This window comes from Oreochromis aureus, linkage group 7 (assembly GCF_013358895.1).
Source record: "Oreochromis aureus strain Israel breed Guangdong linkage group 7, ZZ_aureus, whole genome shotgun sequence".
NCBI lineage: Eukaryota > Metazoa > Chordata > Actinopteri > Cichliformes > Cichlidae > Oreochromis > Oreochromis aureus.
Window position 1 is genome coordinate 29,128,041 of NC_052948.1, and position 21,474 is coordinate 29,149,514.

The following is a 21,474-nucleotide window of genomic DNA, read 5'->3' on the forward strand; positions in this document are numbered from 1 at the left end:
AATTAACTTAACACTCATTGGAAACAAGATAGCATTGTTTTACACATGAAAATGGCAGATTATGATTTTTGCACTCCTGTAACGGTTGTCTTTAAGTTTACTGGTTGTCCTGCTTCCCATTCCGCTAACTCTGTATATGCAGTCTGCGGACTCGTGTTTCTCATATTTATCTCACTGACTATTAAAAAACTATTTTAAAAAAGGCCAGAGTCAGGTTACTGAGATGTTTCAAGGCTGAAAGAAAATTTCTTACTAATCAAGCAGAGAGAGTTCGTTCAGTCCTCAGCTGAGCTTCAGTCAAAATCCTAAACTATACTTCTACAGCTACAAGAAGTATTCAGAGAGGAGTGATGATTTACAGAAGCGCCATCAGCAGTCAAGTTTTTAATCTTTTCAAAAGTAATTTTACTTCTTTCCTTATGACACTCTGCTTTCTGCTCAGAGTTTGTCAGCTTGGTAGGAGGACCCAGTCGCTGTGCAGGAACACTGGAATTGAAACATTTGGGTGTGTGGAGACCAATGGATGGCTCTGACTGGACCATAAAGGCAGCATCTGTTATCTGTGAACATCTGGACTGTGGCTCTGCTGTTTCAGTAGAATGGCGAGAGGATTCCACAGAGAAATCTGTGTGGAAGATCCAAAACAACTGCATTGAGTCTGGATCAGCTATAAAAGAATGTTTACAACTTTGGTTGTCTTCCTTCTCTCTGTATCTCACATGCTCAGGTAAGCCTATCAATATTATCACATTACACTGACAGTAATGTGTCAGGTAGACACACACATCACCTAGACTGCCAGACAGTTTCCAGCAGCCTGGCAAAGCAGAGCTTCAGGAGTCCACTGGAACAACCAGCAGCAGCTTCTTTGGTTGCCACTGTCACATCCCCCAGTTACTGACTGGCCACAAGTGTTAACAGCTCAGCTTAGCCAGGGTTCATTAGTACCTTCACCCTTACACAGCCTTTGTTTTCCAGAGCACCTCCAAAAACTACTCATTTGAACTTGTCAATGTATGTGAATGCTAATGCTAGGTTCTAGACCAGGGGTCGGCAACCCTAGGCACGCGTGCCACAGTTGGCACGCGAAGGGTTAACTGATGGCACGACCATAGCTGGACTGGCCATCGGGCATACCGGGCATTTGCTCGGTGGCCCGATGATTTTTTTTTTTTTTTTTTTTTTTTTTTTTGTAATTGTATAAACAATGAAAGGTGGTGGATTGGCCAGATGTTGGCCAGTGTGTAAAAATAACTCAATTGTTTGGCGGTGGCTATGGCGGACCTTCCACAGATTCAGTAACATTAGTGGAGGCCAGCAGGTGGATGAGGGAGGAGGGAGAAGGGAGGCAGGAGGAGGAGAGACCCGAGGCGGGGCCGGTCCGAGTATCAGGTGAACTGAACTTCAGGTAAGAAGTTATGACCTGCAGTCTATCTGGGTCAGATATAAACCAAGTTTAGGTGGAGTTTATTTTCGTTGTGCTGACTTTTTACAGTCAGTTACAATAACTCGTACTGCGTGCTAGCTAGCACGACGGAGTTTCTATACAGCTGGGTGGGTGCTATGATGTTACTGATAGTAATTGATAGTTATTTTATTCATAAGGTTAGTTAGTAGAGTTGCCACCCGTCCCGTAAAATGACGGAATCGTCCCGCCTTCAGAGAAATTATTACGCGTTTGGTGTTGAGCTGAGAAGGGACGCAGTTTGGCCCGGACTTCAGCTAGGATGGAAAAAGACACAAAGGTGGAGTTATTCTGTCGTTACGCTGCACAGCTGTTTCTTCTTCTCTCATTCTCTCCCCTCTCTCGCTCCTGTTGCTACTTTAATCATGAGACTGATCAATGATCAGCTGATCGGCTTTTCTGTCTTGTTTGATTATCGCCCACTTTGCGCCAGAAAGAGGAGACCGCCGGATGTCGCACTAAGCAACAGCAGCACGTTTAAGCTTGGTCAACTGTTGTTAGAATCAGGGTTCGTACGGGTGCTTGAAATCCTTGAAAATGCTTGAATTTTAATGTTGTCTTTTCAAGGTTGGGAAAATGCTTGAATTTCAGATGTGGTGCTTGAAAGTGCTTGAAAATGTAACTGTATTTCATTCACCACAAATAACTATCTGATTAAATAGTTTTCTTATCAGATAGAGAAATAAAATGAGTCGCAAAATGTAAAAGCAAAATTTCCCTGCCTGGGCTTCCTTGCGTCTATTTCAACGTGTCCCGCCCCTCCCTCGGCCAGTCGGGGATGAGTGCGCTAACATACCTGTAGGTTGCTGTTTAAATGAGTGTATGATGGAAAACGACAGTGGCGGAGTTTGCGCTCTCCAGTCGCATGATAGGTGAGTGCTAGTAAATAATTTTCCAGTAAGTGTACGTTACGCATGCAATTTTTAAAATTATGATTATTATTTTGCTAGCTATCAAACTCGCTGGAGAAATGATTGAAATGCACTGAGTGTGATGCAGTATGGCAGCGCTATTATGGAACATGCTGTGAACTTAGCTAACATTACTTAGCAGTGATATGAGTTAATTTACTCAAGTGAAAGCTTTAAACATTAGCCCGATACATAATTAGCCAACTTAAGGCTTTCTGATTAACCCTCTGGGGTCGGCCCAGAGTCTCCATTTCAACTTGGGTCGAACGTGCGGACTTCAAGCTATATACCAGTGTTTAAACTGTGTTGATAGGCCACGTAAAACCGGTGTTTTTGTTTTAATAAAACAGTGGCGTTTACTCGGGAAGAAACGGTAAAAACGGCGTTTTCTATGGAGAGCGCTAGCAAAGACGCTTTGCTTGTGAGTGAAAAAGAAAAGAAAAACACTCCTTCCCTATTGGTGGAAAAATGTACCATGTCGACCAATCAAAAATGATATGGCAACATGTGCAATTTGGTCGTTTGGGAAGAGGGGAAGTTTTAGGAGTGACCGCGAAGAGAGAGAGCGAGTGAGCGAAAGACAGAGAGAGAGTTTTGATACGTGAGAGATTTGTGACGTTTGCCGTGTTTGGAGTCTCAAGTTAGTGTGTTGTCTTGTGTAGTTAGTGTGTAGTTTTTGTTTTGTGTGTCAGTTCTACTAGTGAATGTCACAGTTGCTGCAAAAAAGCCACCAAAGGCAGATTGCAGTGTAAACGCTGAGTGACACACCTGCCGTCAAACCTGCAGGTTTATCCCTGTGCTGTTCTCATCTGTGTTATAGTGGACACAAACTATTTTTTGGAGTTGCATAAATAATTTGTGTGCCTTATTTGATGCAGCACACCTGATTGTTCTGTAAATAGTTTTGAATGGTTATATAAAAACTTCTGAGCCTTGGCTGCATTTTTAGGTAAATAGTACTATATAACTTTGTTGTTTGCAAAACTTGTTCATATTTTTTAAAAATGTCCAATTTCTATTTGCATTTCAAGTTATGAAAATGATTCCTTAAACATGCTTGTGGTTTTTACAGTCAAAAATATCACTTTCTACTTGTATTTTAAATTTTGTCTGAATTTAGATAAATTGTGCTGACACATTATGTCAAAATGAGATAATAACAGATTGGCAAGATAAACAGTTTTTAATGGTGAAATATAGAGGCCAAATCAAAAGTAGGTAAAACGGCCAATTATATCCTGGACCCCAGAGGGTTAACGGCTAAAAAGCAAAGTTGTTACCAAGTACTGTTTATATTTGTGTGTATTGCTGCAGCTTTTTGCGTATTAATTTGGTGCCTTTGGGTGAAATAATGGTAATATGAGGGATCCATATGGTCACAAAGAATAGCCACTTGTTTCTGTGCTACCAAGGTTCCCCGGCTTTCATTCAAAATGTGTTTATCGCCACCTACACATTAAACTACTTAAACAGTCAGTGCTGTTCTCCATGCCTGCCTGACTTGATGTTATTAGCACAAACACTTTAAAGGTGATCATTTAGGACTTCAGGAATAATACAGACAGCAATGTAGTTAGCAATAAAACAGTTTTGTTGGGAAATAACTTAAAAAACAAACAAACATCTGTCTCCTATTTTTTTGTCACACAGGAAAGAAGCATCAATATCTAGACTTATTTCTTTATTTTTCGTTTTTCTTTTTTCAACAGGAGAAGAATATCTCTAACAAGTTGATTTGTTCACATTTGCACATCTTAATTTTTAAGTGAAATGTGCATTTTGAGTTTATACACTAAGTATATAAGGTGACCGTTCCTTTTGCAGTATTTTTGTGTGGTGCGTTTTTCTATGTCCTAACAAAAGGGGAGCTAAGGTGTTTTTTCACATGGTCTTACTGAGGTGATGCAAATTGAAACATGCATTCTCTTTTTTTTTTCTTTTTTTTTGGCGGGGCAGTGCGGCGGGGGGGTACTGGAAAAGCTTAAAAACGGATCTTGAAAGTGCTTAAAAAGTGCTTGAATTTGACCCTGAAAAAAGCGTACGAACCCTGTAGAATGTATTTAATATTAATTTCTAGTATCAGCTGAGTTTTGCTGGAGCCACAGCTGTAAAAGCTGCTGGTCATGATATCGGTTTGTATATCTGGTGAAAGGGAAACATGAAGATGAAACCAGGAGATGTCCTTACTGAATCATCAGAGCTGAACAGGTGATGGAGAAACAGGTTTACCTTTTAGGTGACATGAATGAGTTGAAGGGCAGTTATGAACTGTTTCTGAGAGACAAATAACACCAGGATCCTTTTTTTACGTAGCTGACAGCTGGTAACTGTGCAGGGGCGGGTCTAGGAAAGTTTTGCCAGGGGACCAGGTAGGGCATTAACAGGGAAAGGGGGGCACAAAGAAATACTTTCTTATTCTCATTTAAAATGTCTGGCTGTTATTAAATAATTATCTGAAGCTTACAACCAAAGTTTTTATCTGATGTAAAATGTATAGAAATCATACATATACCAACAAGACAGAGTACATCACTGTTACAACAGCGTTTGTTTTCATTCAAAGGCTTTATGGCTTTTCCTATAATACCTGGTGGGCCGGTCTTTAGTCAAAATGCTGGCTGAGTTAATGCCAGTTAATGCAACATCGAAGCAGCTGGAATCCACAGCTGTGCGTGTTCATGGAGCTTGCATTTTCACCTGCTGGACATCACTACCTGACAAGTTTAACTGTCTTCAGAACATTGCAGAGGCCATATTGACAGTGTTTGGCTCTACATATCTGTGTGAGCAGATTTTCTCTCACATGAGAGTCCTCGGGTGCCGTCTGAATGTTGGACACTCGGAGAACTGTGTCTCTGAGTGGGAGACCAGTGATCACATTAACATGTGTGTCTCTGTATTAACAAACATGCCATATTGGCTGAGTTTATTTTTCTTATCATTGTTGTGAGGAGACCATAAATAGCATTTGTATTTTCTGTTGTACAGTCCATTTGCTGTTATGGAGTTCTTGTTATGGATAAAAAGTGTCTTTTTTTTTGTTTCAAAATAGCTGATAACTATTTGCTGATAGCTGCCAACATCTGCAAACAAATATAATTCTATAAAGTGGTTCTATATATTGTGTAACTGTTAATATAGAGCGTTATTAAATTTATTGCTAATGCAATCATATGGCACTCTGACTTCTGAGGAAATTTTAAATGGCACTCGCCATCAGAAAGGTTGCCTACCCCTGTTCTAGACAAATGTTAAAAACCTCTGTGTGTGCCTTGATGGTTCCTTTAAACTGTGTAGACAGGTGAGCGCAGTAGTCGAATCTAGCTTTTTTCATCTGAGACAGCTAGCCAAGTAAAGCCAAACCTGCCAGCTTATGTCTTTAAACATGTTAGTGATCTTTTCATTACTTGCAGACTAGACAACTTTAATCCTCTGTACTTTGGTTTAGATCAGGCTTCTATTTATCATCTGCAGTTGGTCCAAAGTGCAGCTGCTCGTCTGCTGACTGGTACAAAATGAAAGGTGCATATAACCCCAGTGTTGGCTTCTCTATACTGGCTTCCTGTTTCTTACAGGATCCAATTTGAAATATTACTCTTGGTTTTTAAATCACTAAATGGCTGAGCCCTCTCTTATCTTTCTGAGTGTCTATTTATTTTTGCTCCAGAAAGAACCAGGAGGTCTGGTTAAAATCCAATGCTATTCATTCCACAGTCTAAACTTAGATCTTGTGGCGATGGAGCCTTCTCTGTGGCAGGTCCCAGACTCTGGAATAGTCTGCCTCTAACTGTTAGATTCGTATAAATGCTGGAACTTTTTACATCTTTACTGAAGACACATTTTTATGGTCTGGCTTTTAGCACAGCTTGACTGAAACATGTTTTCTTTTAACAGTCCTAGTTGTTGTTGTTTCAGTTGATTTTATTGTCTTATTGTATTATTCCTTCTGTTTTATATTTTATTGCATCATTGTTGTTCATTTTACTTATGGTAGTTGCATTTCAGTTTGTAAAGCACTTTGTGCAGCATGGGGCGTTTGGAATGTGCTATATAAATAAAGTTGACCTTGACTTTTCCTGCTTAGCCAGGTCTCCATTTAAGAGATGCTTAATGTTAATTAGACTTTTTACCAGGATAAATAAACAATATATATTCGGTCATTATGCAGACGCATTTGCACATCCATTCCATCCCCATATTGTTCTCTCTATGGTTCCCCTTGTGCATGTTTAAGGCAGAGACTTTTCACAACAGACAATATTATTCCAGACCTGAAAGGAATATACATAAACATAATAAAAATACAAATATTTATAAGTTACTCTGCATCAACTGTCTGTCTGGTCATCTGGCTGATCTGAATTGCCAAAAGAAATAGCCTTCTCAATGCGAGATATATCTGGTCATGACTTCACATTACTATTTTTTTTGTAAATAGATCATTGCGAATATTCAAGCATTGTACATATTGAGTGCTGCAGTAGGAGTGGTCACTAAAGTTAATTAGTGACATTGATATCAGACTGGGCTAATGTTAGCAGAAGTGTTCATCTTAGCTGAGGTTAGCCCCCCATAAGAAGTATTTTTTTAAGTGTTCTCCTTTTTCTATTGGTGCTTGCACACCATTTAACTGTGAAAGCACCACCAGCCAACTCCAGGTTGATCTACTTCCATGCAGAGGTGGTCTGTTCCCTCTCTCTGTATCTCTGTGGCTACTCTGCCTTCCTCCCACAGTCCCAAAACCTCCAAGTTAGTCTCAGAAAAAAATATTTTCCTTGTGTGTCTGCTGTCTCTGATCTCTCTGTTTGATCTTCTCTGATGTATCCAGACTCTGTCAGGCTGCTGAATGGTTCCAGTCTGTGTTCAGGCAGACTGCAGGTGAAGTCTAACCAGAGCTGGTCCTCAGTGTGTGAAGCTGACTTTGACCAGCAGGATGCAGAGGTGGTCTGTAGGGAGCTCGGCTGTGGGCCTCCTTCGGTCCTCCAGGGGGCACTCTATGGAGAAGTGGAGGCTCCAGTGTGGAGCAAAGAGTTCCAGTGTGGAGGCCATGAGTCTGCTCTCCTGGACTGTAGAAGCTCAGGCTCGGCTCGAAACAGCTGCTCACCTGGCAAAGCTGTTGGACTCACCTGCTCAGGTAGAAGAGGAGCTGCAGCTTTGATGTGGCTCAAACTCACTTTGTTCTTTCACTGATGACTCTCTGCTTTGTTTTAGAGCCTGATGATGTCAGGTTGGTGGGAGGAGCCAGTCGCTGTGCAGGATCACTGGAGCTGAAACTGGGAGAGTGGAGACCAGTGGAAGCTTCTGAGTGGATCCTGGGCAAAGCAGCCGTAATCTGTGAACACCTGCACTGTGGTTCTCTTGATTATGTGGAGGCTAGAAATGAGTCCTTGCTCAGATCTGTTTGGAGACTCAAACCTGACTGTGTTCAATCTGGATCTGCTCTGAGGGAGTGTGCAACATCAGAATACTCTTTAATGATTATGAATTTCACCTGCTCAGGTAAGCTCACCACTGACATCATCTATGTTATACCTGTCACATGCTTTCTGTCATGAATATGTTTGCTTAGTGCTCTTGATTGTAAAGATTGAGAAAGATTCAGACCCTCCAGGACACACTTGGAGGAAGCATTATACTCTGTGTTTGGTGCTCATTGTTTGAATGAAAGGTTGATGTAAGGTGACCTTGTAGAATCTGTGTGTTTACAGACCTGCTAATTCAGCCAAACATCCATGCGTTCTCCATGGATGGGGTCTCTGAGGCCCAGCAGCAGGGGCTTCAGGTGTCCAGCCGCTCCAACTTCACTATCAGCTGCTCCATCCAGCCACAGTACCCAGGAGGCTCCTTCCAGCTCACCTTCACCTCCTCAAACACCACATACAGCTACACCCAGCCAGCTGTCAATCACTCTGCCCACTTCCTGTTTCCTGCTGCAGAGCCCGCCCACCAAGGAAACTACAGCTGTGTTTATCACATCTACGTTTTCTCTCATAACTTCTCCTCTGAGAGTCGCCTGCTGTCTGTTGCTGTTTCAGGTAAGCTGAATTTTTCTGATGTTTTGGATGCATATAAACACATTTGACCAATCACAGCATTGCAGAGTGGTGAAACAGTCAAAGCGTTCAACATGGCAGAATATTTGTTTGTTGTTGTGTCACAGAACAGCTCACAATCAGTTCTTTGAAATTATTTCTCTGCCTTCTCATGTGTGGTCCTAAATCTGCTACCCCACTGAAATCCTGAAATATGGATGAAAAATTCAACTCCTGGATCAGACTAGGAAATTCACCCTGCTGCCGCCTTCTCCTGAGAATGTCATGCACCCAGGATCAGGACTAGCTCATCGCCGCTTGATGTCCTCTACATTTTTTCCTCACAGTGGGCTTTCTGGGGATAAATTTTTTTTTGTAAAAACTTAACATGCTCAGTGTGTGTAGGTTATACGGCAGGTTCACATAAGGAAAATTCCTAACATCTAATTTTTGTGTATGAGCCTTATAAATGGAGGAGAGATCACGTTTCATCACCTGGATAAGCCTGGTTCTGAGTGCGGTTGGTTCTGAGTGCGGTCAGCTCTGAGAAACAAACAAGCTTTATCTCATCTGTCATGCATCCCTCAGCCATTTTCAGGTGTACTTCCTACATCTAGCTAATACTCAGATACTTCATTCAGGACTCAGAACCAGGGTTAATCTGCTAATAACTCACCATGTTACTATGATACATAAGGACATCCCGGCGTGCATGACGACCCACACCTGATGTTGCGTTCCAGAGTTTTCATTTGCCAAAATCGCAGTGGTCTCAGGACTGATGTTTAGGTTCACTAAATCCCTACAAACCAAAAAGTGCTTCACAGTGAAAATGGATAATGAGCCAAAGGAAACTGAAAAAGTAACCCAAGAGTTTCTTCAAGAAAAAAGATGGGTGATTCTTTAACAACCAAAACAGCCACCTAATGTCAACCCAGCAGAGGAACTTTTCAGAATAACCCACAAGCAGAGCATCTCAGGGAGGGGATCCAGGATTTAGTGAGTGATGCTCTTGGGTCCTCAACTTCAGGCAGCCAGTGACTGCAAAGGATTTTTATATGAGTATAAAAAAAAATCTGTATATTTGAAATTTGTTTATTCTGAAAATGTGGATTAACATGTTTGTAAGTGAATACTTGGTTAATGCTTTAGTTTACTGTTTAGCTAAACTTGATTTCATTTAAACATCCACTGTGATGGTGTACCGAAACAAAACTGTCCCAATACCTTTTTATACTACAGTACAGTATCTCAAATATGTAATTAAAATTATATTTGTAATATTTCAATGAAGATATATTTGCACTTTCAACAAATAATTAGAGATGTGTATCACCATTTTAGTCTGATTAACATATTTCTTTCATTTCACATATTCTTATATTACTATTCTTATGTTTGACCAGCTGTAAAAATGACTCCGTTTCTTCTCAGAGATCAATCAAATATTTTATTCAGGTTCAGTGTAATAATTTAAACTACTGGACTCATTAAACTTTGTTCCATCCAACAGCTTCAACAGTTCATACCATCACAGGAGTCGTCCTGCTGCTGATTCTCCTGATTGTGATTACTGCCCTTTATTTCTCCTGGAAGGTACTGAAACATCTTTGTAGCTGATAATGAACTGACGAGAGGATCAATGCAGTCAGTCTGATCTGTGATGTCTCTGCAGGCCAGCAGGGAGCAGAAGCTGAGATGAAAGGAGAACACTGACGTGGTTTACTACAACTACAGTGATCACGGAGCAGAGGGAGGATCAGCTGAAGATGAAAGTCACCGCCTCAAAGGAGCTCATCTCAAATCCAATTGAATTTCTGAAAAATAAGTATCATAACAGTTAACACAACAGTTTTCAATTGATTATAAACCTGTGTACTCACTTCACTGATGTATCGCTTCATTTTAAACTAGAGGGGAAAGCACAATGTCATCCAACAAACATATCAGGCAATCAGGACGTCAGGCTCATTTTTAATTTCAACAACACTCTAATTTCATGCTGTATATTAAATTAAGTCATTGTTTATTCTTTAAATCTGATATTGTTATACCATGTGCCACTGGATTACATCTGGTAACATGCAACAACAATTTAATGTTACATCCTTGGCCTGGGTTCACCTGAACATAACTCCCCACTCAAACCACGCCAAAAGGCCGACAACACAGTAACTGAAAATGCTAAGTAGCAGTTTATTAGCTTCAGTGCTGAGCGATGCCAAAACAACAAAGAAGGTCTCTAATGTTCCCTAACCGAAAATTTTAAAAAACAAAAGACAGATATCTAACCTTATCTCCCAACTAACAGACAAGAGAAAAAAACATCTCAACAAAAAAGGCTTCTCACTCCTACTGCAGTGCTCAACATGTACAGTGCATGAATATTCACAATTGTGTTTTTACAAACTGTTTACAAAAAACTAGTGATTTGAAGTCATTGGAAGCTGAAGCATCGGCGCATGTGTCAGAACAGCCACAAACAACAAGATAGTGCTTCAGAAGCACTGTGCCAACATTTGATTCGTCTGGCCGGTCACGTGATCTACACTGTGTTTTACTTTCACTTTTTGGGTGAGAGAATTTATGGTTGGTGGTTTTCGTCATCTTAGGAAGACAATGCTCACTTCAGACAGTTTGCAGGTGTCTCAGACCCAACCTACACAATCCCAATTTGGAAAGCTGAGAAGGAAATGGTGGAGGAAAAGTTTATGGAGGAAAAAGAGAAAGGTCACAAACTGAGTTTTCTGCTAATGGTGTGGTGGTTGACACATTTGCACAGCAAGAAAAAGGTCACTGGTTTAATTCTCTCTGTAGACACAGGGTGTGAAGGAAGGGCAACCCTATCAAATCAATCACATTACCTTCAAAGGCAAAAACCTTTTGGTGCAGCTATAGCACAGTTATAATATCTGCTAATTTGAAGGTTGGTGGTTCTCCGATGCATCCATTGGTGTGTGAAAGCACTTAAAACATGGTGAATGTGGCACGTTGTATAACATGCCCTGCACCCACTCCACTTATTGGTGACCAAGAGCGCTGTATATTCACACCTTATCAACTGGTACTTCAGCCTCTTCTGTTCCGTGTGATAGGATTTTCTCGAAGGCGCACTGTGGAACAAATTCTCTTCTTGAATAAAAACCAAACAGGATAATCGTATATGCATTATGGATTCTTGTTTGGGATGCTTTTTTAGTTTCATATCATTTGTAAATGACTTTTTTAAATATGCCCACATTGTGACAATTTTATTTAAAAGATTAACAGAATAAATTCATCATTATTTCACAGAGTATAAAACACTTTATTAAACAGAATGAAGCAAAAGGTGCAGAGAGGTCAAATGTTATGTCCCCTTAATACTGTCTGAGTGGGTAAGTTTCCTAACTTTGCTCTCAGCTGTTGGTTTTGAAAATGTATTTTTGTATCGCTCTGCTTCTCTGGTTCCTTCATCGACTGCGTTTTCCATCTCCTCCAGTTTCTGGACCTTCTCTTTGTCCCCTTTAGCCTTCATCCTCTCAATCAGGAAATCAAAGATATTAACAGTTGATCTTGGATTAGCTTTAAAGCAGATCTGCTTCAGTCTGAAAACACGTCTATTGGACTCATTCAGTAACTGTGACCAGTGGCGCTCCTAGCCTGTTTGGCGCCCTAGGCGAACACTCAAAGTGCCTAACAAACGTAAACAGAAGTTTTCACTATCCCTACTAATTAATGTTATCTTGTTGTATCTCTGTTGTGGTGAGTGCTATCCTCTATACTGATGCATGCTGGGGCAGCAGGCTGAGGGTCACAGATGCCAACTGACTAAATAAACTGATCCACAAAGCCATTAATGTTTCGTGGATGGAGCTGGACTCTGTTAGGGTGGTGTCTGAGAGGCAAATGTTGGATAATACCCCACCCACTCCATGACATGCTGGCTAGTCACAGGAGCACGTTCAGTGAGAGACTGAGATTACCAAAAAGCACCACTGAACAACACAGGAAATCATTCCTGCCTGTGGCCATCTCCCTGTACAACTCCTCCATCTAACACACTGTAAACACTGCAGTAGTGTTTACACCCTTTTTACACATGCTTTTTTCTACTCTGTAATATTCTTGTCAATTTTCTTGATATGTATGTATAATCACCTCTGTTAATCCTTGATATTTATAATTGAGTGATCTGTATATATTAGCACTATTTCTTAAATTTGTAAAATCTGTAACATGATGTATTGTTTGGAGTTTAGTCTGTTACTGTTACTATTTTTACCATTTCTTCTTGGAGCAACTGTAACCCACATAATTTCCATAGGGATTAATAAAGTATTCTGATTCTGATTATGATTGTTTCATTATCCAATGACACATCTGCTTACCTGTATCTTTTTCTCGTTTCTCCTCCTCTTCTTTTCTCTTTTTACTAAACTGAGCACCTGATGGCTTTGAATGTTTCTTGTCCATCTTCTAATGGTTTTAATTTTACACTCAGGGGCGGTCCTAGCCTGTTTGGTGCCCTGGGCGAACACTCAGTCATGAATACATAATGGGCTTGGATTGACAACATTATGAATGAAATGTGCTCTATTTGGAAGCAGCCCGCCCCCTCCCCTTTTGAAAGGTCGTATGCGAGACTTCAGCACAGCAGCAGCAAGCAGGTGCACCGAGGGCCCTCGCTCTCGCTTTTCACGTATATGTGTGTGATAGAATTTAGAAAACACATAGGTGCCAATTATAAGTCTGTATCATAATGTCTTCAGTTTTTGTTTGTTGTACGGCTGTCAACGCCGTCATGAAGATTAATGCGATTATAATTTTTAACACAATCAACCCATCTGGAGCGCAGAATAGACAAACTTTGGACTAACTGCCCGAAATGTGTTAACAGAGACATTTCAGTGATTTTGAGTTATTCTGCGCTCCAAATGGATTAATAGCGCTAAAATAGCACCAGGTTTATGAACTTGCTAGCTAGCTAGTGTTAGCCTAGTGTTGCTGCTGCCTCTCGGCTCATGTTAGTTAAAAATTAACCCCACAGCTTTAAAAACCTTATATAAAAATCTGTAAGTGAAATTTTCTGTTGATTGTCAAAATTTCGACTTATTAATTCGAAATTGTAACCAGTAATCTATGTGAATGACGTTTTCAAATGAATCCATGTTGGAGAGCGTTTTCAAAAAGCTCCATTTTCCTTGACCAAAAATGCTGTCTTAGTGTGGACGGAAGGCCAAAATGGAGAGAAAAAGATGCGTTTTTATACGAAAATGTATTAGTGACATGGCATTAGAACAGAGTTAATTAACAATGTCATATAAACAGCATAAAACTGTACATTTACAGCAAGAATAACATATAGAACAAGAAGCAACCGTCACATGTAGAGCCTTAAAGCACACACAGCAAAGACACACAAATGACAGGCAGGAGAGCAGCAGTCCGGGGCATATCATCCTTCCTCTTATATAGGATCAGCGATCCCTTCTCCTGCCGTTGGGTACCCTTTCATCCTTTGTTCTTCCTTTTCATCTTCATCTTCATCTTTTTTTTTTTTTTTTTTTTTTTTTTTTTTAAACCTGTCCCGTTTGGTTCTTTTGCCATCAGAATTATTGGCTAAAGGCGAAGAAAGATGCCCAACGGATTTACTTTACCAAATGGACCATCCCAGCCTTGCCGTAATGGTCCATCTGATTCACCTTTTATTGTTTATTTTATTTTCACTTGCTGAATACGGGACAGACTTGACTGGTGGAAAGAAAGGGAGAAAGAAAGAGGAAAGAAAAAAAAACCTGAGAAGAGGGACGGGGAAAAGGGCAAAAAACAAAACCAACAGAATAAGCAGACAAAAAAAAAATACATATCGATCACCTGGATCACCTGTTGAGAAAGAAAAAAGAAAGCAAGCAGAAGAAGACGAGTAATAAACAAGATCACAATGATATATGGGAATATGACAGTAAATACTAAATATTAAACATTATTGTGCAGCACGTGAGATCGACAGCGCACAGTGTGCTTTGAGGTAGGAGCCCAAAAGGGTGTAGTGTGTGTGATCACCCGTGTGTACACCTGTGAGCATGAACGCGCTTGTTTTTAAAAGGTTCCTTCATGTAATGATCTGCTAGAGGGTGTGGGGGGCCACTGCCCCGACCTCCAGGGCATGAAGCAGGTATGGAGGAGATCAAAACTCCAGACATCCAGAGGCCCCCAGAACACAAGAGACCAAGGAAGACCAACAGAGGGCAGCCGCTGCTATCCCAGAAAGAGCTGAGGAGAGTCCCAGATGAGGGGTCACTCAGCAGCCGCGGCAGAAGCCAGGGGGTTGCAGTGACGTGCCCGTGAGCTCCGCCGGCAGCCAGCTGTGCCTGAGTGACCGAGCCCCGGGCCGAGAGGCCGAGGGCACCCCATCCCCGAAGTGGCCCGAGTGAGCCCCAGGCTCCATGCCCCGATAAGCAGCCGCCAAGGAGTGAGCCGGTGGGTACATCTTCATCTTTTAATACATCCTTTCTGACCCTACACCAGGGGTTGGCAATCCTGGGCACGCGTGCCAGAAGGGTTAACTGATGGCACGACCATAGCTGGACTGGCCATCGGGCATTTGCCCAGGGGGACGATGGTGATTTTTCGTTTTTATGGGCTGATGTTGTTTTTTGGGGGGGTAACGGTATAAACAATGAAAGGTGGTGGATTGGCCAGATGCTGGCAAATAACTCAGTTGTTTGGTGGTGGCTATGGCGGAGCTACCACAGAGGCCAGCAGGTGGATGAGGGAATGGGGAGGCAGGAGGAGGAGAGACCCGAGTGTCAGTTGAACTGAACTTCAGGTAAGAAGTTATGACCTGCAGTCTATCTGGGTCAGATATAAACCAAGTTTAGGTGGAGTTTATTTTCGTTGTGCTGACTTTTTACCGTCAGTTACAATAGCTCGTACTGTGTACTAGCTAGCACGACGGAGTTGCTATACAGCTGGGTGGGTGCTATGATGTTACTGATAGTGAACTTTATTTTATTCATAAGGTTAGTTAGTAGAGTTGCCAACCGTCCCGTAAAAAACCGGAATCATCCCGTATTCAGAGAAAATATTACGCGTTTCGTATTGAGCTGAAAAGGAACGCAGGTTGTCCGGTACTTCAGCTAGAACACACAAGACACAAAGCTGGAGTTTTTCTGCGTCTTTATGCTGACAGCTGCCTCTTCTTCTCTCATTCTCTCCCCCTCCCTCTCCTGTTGTTACTTCAATCATGAAACTGATCAGCTGATCGGCTTTTCTCTCTTGTTTATTTATCGCCCACTTTGCGCCAGAAAGAGGAAACCAGCGGATGTCACGCTAAACAACAGCAGCACGTTTAAGCTTGATCAGCTGTTGTTAGAATTTATTTAATATTAATTTCTAGTATCAGCTGATGTTTGCTGGAGCCACAGCTGTAAAAGCTGCTGGTCATGATATTGGTTTGGTTATCTGGTGAAAGGGAAACATGAAGATGGAACCAGGAGATGTCCTTACTGAATCATCAGAGCTGAACAGGTGATGGAGAAACAGGTTTACCTTTTAGGTGACATGAATGAGTTGAAGGGAAGTTATGAACTGTTTCTGAGAGACAAATAACACCAGGATCCTTTTCTAAGTAGCTGACAGCTGGTAACTGTGCAGGGGCGGGTCTAGGAAAGTTTTGCCAGGGGGCCAGGTAGGGCATTAACAGGGAAAGGGGGGGGACAAAGAAATACTTTTCTTTCTTATTCTCATTTAAAATGTCTCGCTTTTATTAAATAATTACCTGAATTTTACAGTCAAAGTTTTTATCTGATGTAAAATGTATAGAAATCATACATATAGCAATAAGACAGTGTACATCACTGTCACAACAGTGTTTGTTTTCATTCAAAGGCTTTATGGCTTTAATACCTGGTGGGCTGGTCTCTAGTCAAAATGCCCGGGCCCATTTTTTGTCCCAGTTCAGCCCTGAACACGACACGCAGTGAGTTAATCTGAGAGGGTGCATTAAAAAATAAATGTCCGGGCTAGCAGTGCACATCACAAATGAGCTCACATAGAAACATTAGTTGTGCCGCTTCTCAATGACGGTATCTTAGCTAACAACCCCAACTACCAGATTCAACTTGTAACTGGCTAAAAATACCTACCGGTGAGAGGGACGTTGCTAGCTGGCAGTTTTTTCAACCGATGTTGAAATTTCCACATTCCGACACTTCAAATGCTTCAGGAGCTGTCACTACCTGACAAGTTTAACTGTCTTCAGAACATTGCAGAGGCCTTATTGACAGTACTTGGCTCTACATATCTGTGTGAGCAGATTTTCTCTCACATGAGTGTCCTCAGGTAGCTGTCTGAATGCTGGACACTTGGAGACCTGTGTCTCTGAGTGGGAGACCAGAGATCACATTAACATGTGTATCTCTGTATTAACAAACATGCCATATTGGCCCAGTTTATTTTTCTTATCATTGTTGTGAGGAGACATTAAATAACATTTGCAGTTTCTGTTGTACAGTTCATTTGCTGTTATGGATAAAAAAGTGTCTTTTTTTTGTTTCAAAATAGCTGATAACTAATCGCTGATAGCTGCCAACATCTGCAAACAAATATAATTCTTGTTCTATATACTGTGTAACTGTTAATATAGAGCGTTATTAATTTTATTGCTAATGCAATCATATGGCACATTGACTTCTGAGGAAATTTTAGATGGCACTCATCATCAGAAAGGTTGCCTACCCCTGATCTACACCATAGCTTCTCGAGAACCAGTTTTACATCCATCATTAAATTGGGTCCCTTTGACAGTTTTAAGGCCACAGTGAGTCTGAAACTCAGCAAAAAGGCAGTTAACAGTTAATCAATTTGACAGTTTAGTCGGGGGTGCATGCCAGAAATAAACTGCTCAATAAGGGTTTTTCTCGCCTTCTGGTGTCTGAGGTGAGAACCAGAATCCCAGGTACATGTTCAGCGAAGGCCAGGTTTATTTTCCCATATAGGCATTGAAAGGGCTGTACATGCCGTGGGATAGTACAGTTAAATGCAGATAAATGCCGAGAAAGGGTCTTATGCGCATACTTTAGCAGTGCCAAGCTGAATTAACCCTATGTTGGACTAGTCACCATTGGCCCTAACACATTCAAAGGTTACTTATTGATCCTAATTATTACATTTTCAAACAGTACAGATCAACATGTGTTCATACAACAAGTGGCACAATTTTTTTCCTTAATATAATGGTAGATACCGTAATTTGCGGACTATATGCCGCTACTTTTTCCACAAGCTTTGAACCCTGCGGCTTTTAGTCAGGTGCGGCTTTTCTATGGATTTTTCATCATTTTTGTGATATCGTAAGAGGATTTGTTTTGGTTTGTTCCGCTGTTGTACGGCACTACTTTGCCTGGCAGAAGGGCATGTGATCAGACACACAGTATCGGGGGAAAAGAGTGGTATGTTGGTCACATGTCCGTCCGCCAGGCAAAGAAGTGCCATACGAATTAGCGCGAAAAACAAACTAGATTAACAAGAGCAAGGCGAGTATTACAGGAGCAAAGGAAGCTTTCATTCACAAACCCTCAGTATGGCAAACAAAAGAAATTCATATGATGCAGCTTTTAAATTAAAGCCAGTCAATTTGGCTCTCAGCGAGGGAAATAGAGCTGCTGCATGTACCCTTGGTATAAACGAATCAATGGTGAGATGTTGGAGACGCCAGCGTGAAGAACTGGCTCAGTCCAAAAAGACGGAAAAAGCTTTCTTCCATATAAGAGCAGATGGCCCAAACTTGAAGACTTTATTGAAGACTGGGTGAACACACAGAGAGCAAACGGACGAGGTGTGCAGCTCCGACTAAAGGCCAAACCAGTCGCCACCGAAATGAAGAGAGAAAATTTCAGACGTGGGCCATCCTGGTGTCACAGATTTATGAAACAAAAAGGACTGTCCATCAGGGCGCGGACGACTGTGTGTCAGCAACTCCCTCCCGACTATGCGGAAAAATAACAAACTTCCGTGAATTCACACTAAGAAAGATAAACAAATATTCCATCGGACCAGATGAGATCATAAATATGGATGAAGTGCCTTTGCCGTTTGACCTGCCTCTCACTAGGACTGTTAACAAGCAAGGTGAATCATCCTTCACGGTGAGAACCACTGGCCATCAGAGAACAAATTTCACTTGTGTTCTGGGCTGCAGAGCATCAGGGTTAAAACTTCCGCTAATGGTGATTTTTAAGCGGATGACTATGCCAAGAGAAGAGATCCCGAGCGGCATCTCTGTTAAAGTCAACAAGAAAGGATGGATGATGGAAAGCGTAATGAAGGAGTGGCTGCAAGAGTGCTATGGGACCTGGAGGATTCTTTTGCCAAAAAAAAGCATTGCTTGTTTTGGACAGCATGAGGGCCCATATCACAGATTCTGTGAAAGCAGCCATTAAGAGCACAAACTCGATTCCAGCTGTGATTCCTGGAGGCACAACGAAGCACCTGCAGCCACTCGACATCAGTGTGAATCGTGCATTGAAAGTAGCACTACGGCGTTCAGTGGGAGGCGTGGATGGCGAGCAGTGATAAATCATTCACCAAAACTGATCGCATGTGAAAAGCAAGTTTTGCCCAAGTCTGCCAGTGGATTCTGACAGCGTGGAGAAGTATCAAAACATCCACGATCACCAACGGATTTCGAAGGGCTGGACTGCTGCGTGATGGAGAGGAGGACACCGCCACGGCCCTTCAGAGGGTGTTCGATTCTGACACTGACAACGAGGATTTCTTTGGTTTTGAAAGCAACAACGAAGGAGAGAAGCGGAGAGTGGATGACGAAGCCACCCTGAGCCTGTTCGTTTCTGACACTGGAGAAGAGGACTTTGGTGGTTTTAGTGTGCAGGAAGAAGACAAAGATGGTGATGAATGACTGACTTTTCTTCTTGTTGAAGCCGTGTTACTGCACATTAGCCCAAAAGGTAGGCCGAATCTATTTTTCTGGTGTGCTGTAGGTTATTGTTATACAGTACATTTGTTACTCATTTAAACAGCACAGTACATGTTTCATACTTGTAATTACTGGTACTTGTACATTTACGTAAAAAGTTATGCAAATATGTACCGGTAACTTGTTTTTCAAAATATTATTAAAAGGGATGTGTTCCCAAACAGCCATCTCTTTCCTGACAATCCCCTTTGTGCATATTCTCTTACATATGGTAATTAAACATTAAAACACCTGCGGCTTTTAGTCAGGTGCGGCTAATGTATGAACAAAACAGAATTTTCCCCTAATTTTAGCTTGTGCAGCTAATACTCAGGTGCGCTTGGCGATTTGAACATGCAGGTTAAATGCTTAACAGAGTGACTCCACTATATAAAACACTTCATTGTAAGTGTGCATAGTATATATGAGTATATATGATTACACAGAATGATGTAATTACAATTAGTAATTATGATTAGTGTATAAAGGTATATATGTCATAATAAAACTCACAACAATTGGTAGAACTAACGTAAACGCGAATGATTAAAAGAAATGTCAATCATCGCAATGTAAAACAGGCCAATTGTATGTGAGTGTGTGGGGGATTCTTAAAATTTACGAAAAACAAGCACTTTTAGGCATGTAAATGAAGTTAAGTCATTTCTGCTGTTTAATACCTAAGACATTCAACTGACTGACTGTGCCAAAATGTACCAAATGGCAAAACACCTGGCTACAGTGCTTCACTGAGTGAATGGGTTAAATGCAGAGAGTAATTTCCCCACAGGGATCAATAAAGTATACGTTATTATTATTATTTGTTCATTTAAAGCTCTGTAATTTGGTAAAGTGGTTATAAATTGGTTATAAATCAATAAAATCCAAAAGTAAATTAGGTGATGAAAAAAGTTTCTATATTTTCTATGTTCCAGCCTCAGTTCCTTTGACATAGTAACATCTGCTGTAATATTTATACCTCTGATGGAATTTCACAAGTGTTAGCTTTATTTCGATACCAAGTTTACACAGAGTTTGTAATTGCAGAGAAATACTCAATTCATTTTTGACTTGTCACTTTTTTTGTTCTGTAAGAGGTTTAAAATTACCTTTCATTAACAAATGTTATTTTCAACCATGTAGTGCCTAAAATTGCACTGGTACACCCATTCAAATTAACTATTAAATATTTTTGTCTACTTTGAATACAAATAAAACTAAGTGCATTGAAATGTTTCATGTTAACTATTTATTATTCATCAGCTGCACACAGAGGTTTTACACAAATGACATGACATGCAGTGTCATGGGCCTGAGTTTGGGGACCCAGGGCTCATGTGCTTCATGGACTTCTGTATATTTGCTGGTCTGTCTTGGGCTGGCGGTCCTCACAGGGTGACCAGCCATGTTTATGCTTTGCGCTGTTGTTCTCCATTTCCCCTTTTACTGGTGTGTGTGTGTAGTGGTGTCCTGGTTTTCCTGGAACACCAGGCCTAGAGAGTGTGTCCCTTCGGGAGGCTGGTGACACCTGAGGAGGATGATCACACACAAATGCAGCTGATCAGCCTCATCTCGGGAGCTTCTTCGGTGCATTGGTGGTTCTTGGTGTCCGGGGCTGGGTGCTCAGGTATCCACCGACTCACTCCCGGTGGGTGCTTGTCAGAGTCTGGCGCCTGTGGCTCGGTCAGGTGCCAGAACCCCTCTGGGGGTGGGGTGCCTTCGGCCTCCGGGCCTGGGGCTTGGTCCACTCTGGCACAGCTGGCTGCCGGCGGAGCTCACGGGCACATCACTGCAACCCCCCCCCGGCTTCTGCTCCGCGGCATCTGGGGCTCTCCTCAGCTCTTTCCGGGAGGGTGTCACGGTCTCTGGATGTCTAGAGCCTGGATCTCCTCCATACCTGCCCTGGAGGATGGGGCTATGGCCCCCCACACCCTCTAGCAGATTGTTACATGAAGGAACCTTTTGAATACAAGCGCGCTCATGCTCACAGGTGTACACACAGGTGCTCACAGACACAAACTACACCTTTTTTGGCTCCTACCTCAAAGCACACTGTGCGCTGTCGATCCTACGTGCTGCACAGTAATATTCAATATTTAGTATTTACTG

At 41.7% G+C, this 21,474-nt stretch overlaps 1 protein-coding gene across 2 annotated transcripts in view; it reads left to right on the top strand.

Moving 5' to 3' along the window:
• LOC116311836 (scavenger receptor cysteine-rich type 1 protein M130-like) overlaps window positions 1–11,780 on the top strand; it is a 63,844-nt gene extending 52,064 nt beyond the window's left edge. For both annotated transcript variants that reach the window (XM_039615122.1, XM_039615123.1), the window contains 6 exons: window positions 443–727; window positions 7,205–7,510; window positions 7,588–7,875; window positions 8,085–8,411; window positions 9,922–10,004; window positions 10,084–11,780. In XM_039615122.1, coding sequence (XP_039471056.1) covers window positions 443–727; window positions 7,205–7,510; window positions 7,588–7,875; window positions 8,085–8,411; window positions 9,922–10,004; window positions 10,084–10,110 — 1,316 coding nt within the window. In that variant the 3' untranslated portion in view covers window positions 10,111–11,780. The remainder of the gene's footprint in view (window positions 1–442; window positions 728–7,204; window positions 7,511–7,587; window positions 7,876–8,084; window positions 8,412–9,921; window positions 10,005–10,083) is intronic.
• The last annotated feature ends 9,694 nt before the right edge of the window (window positions 11,781–21,474 follow it).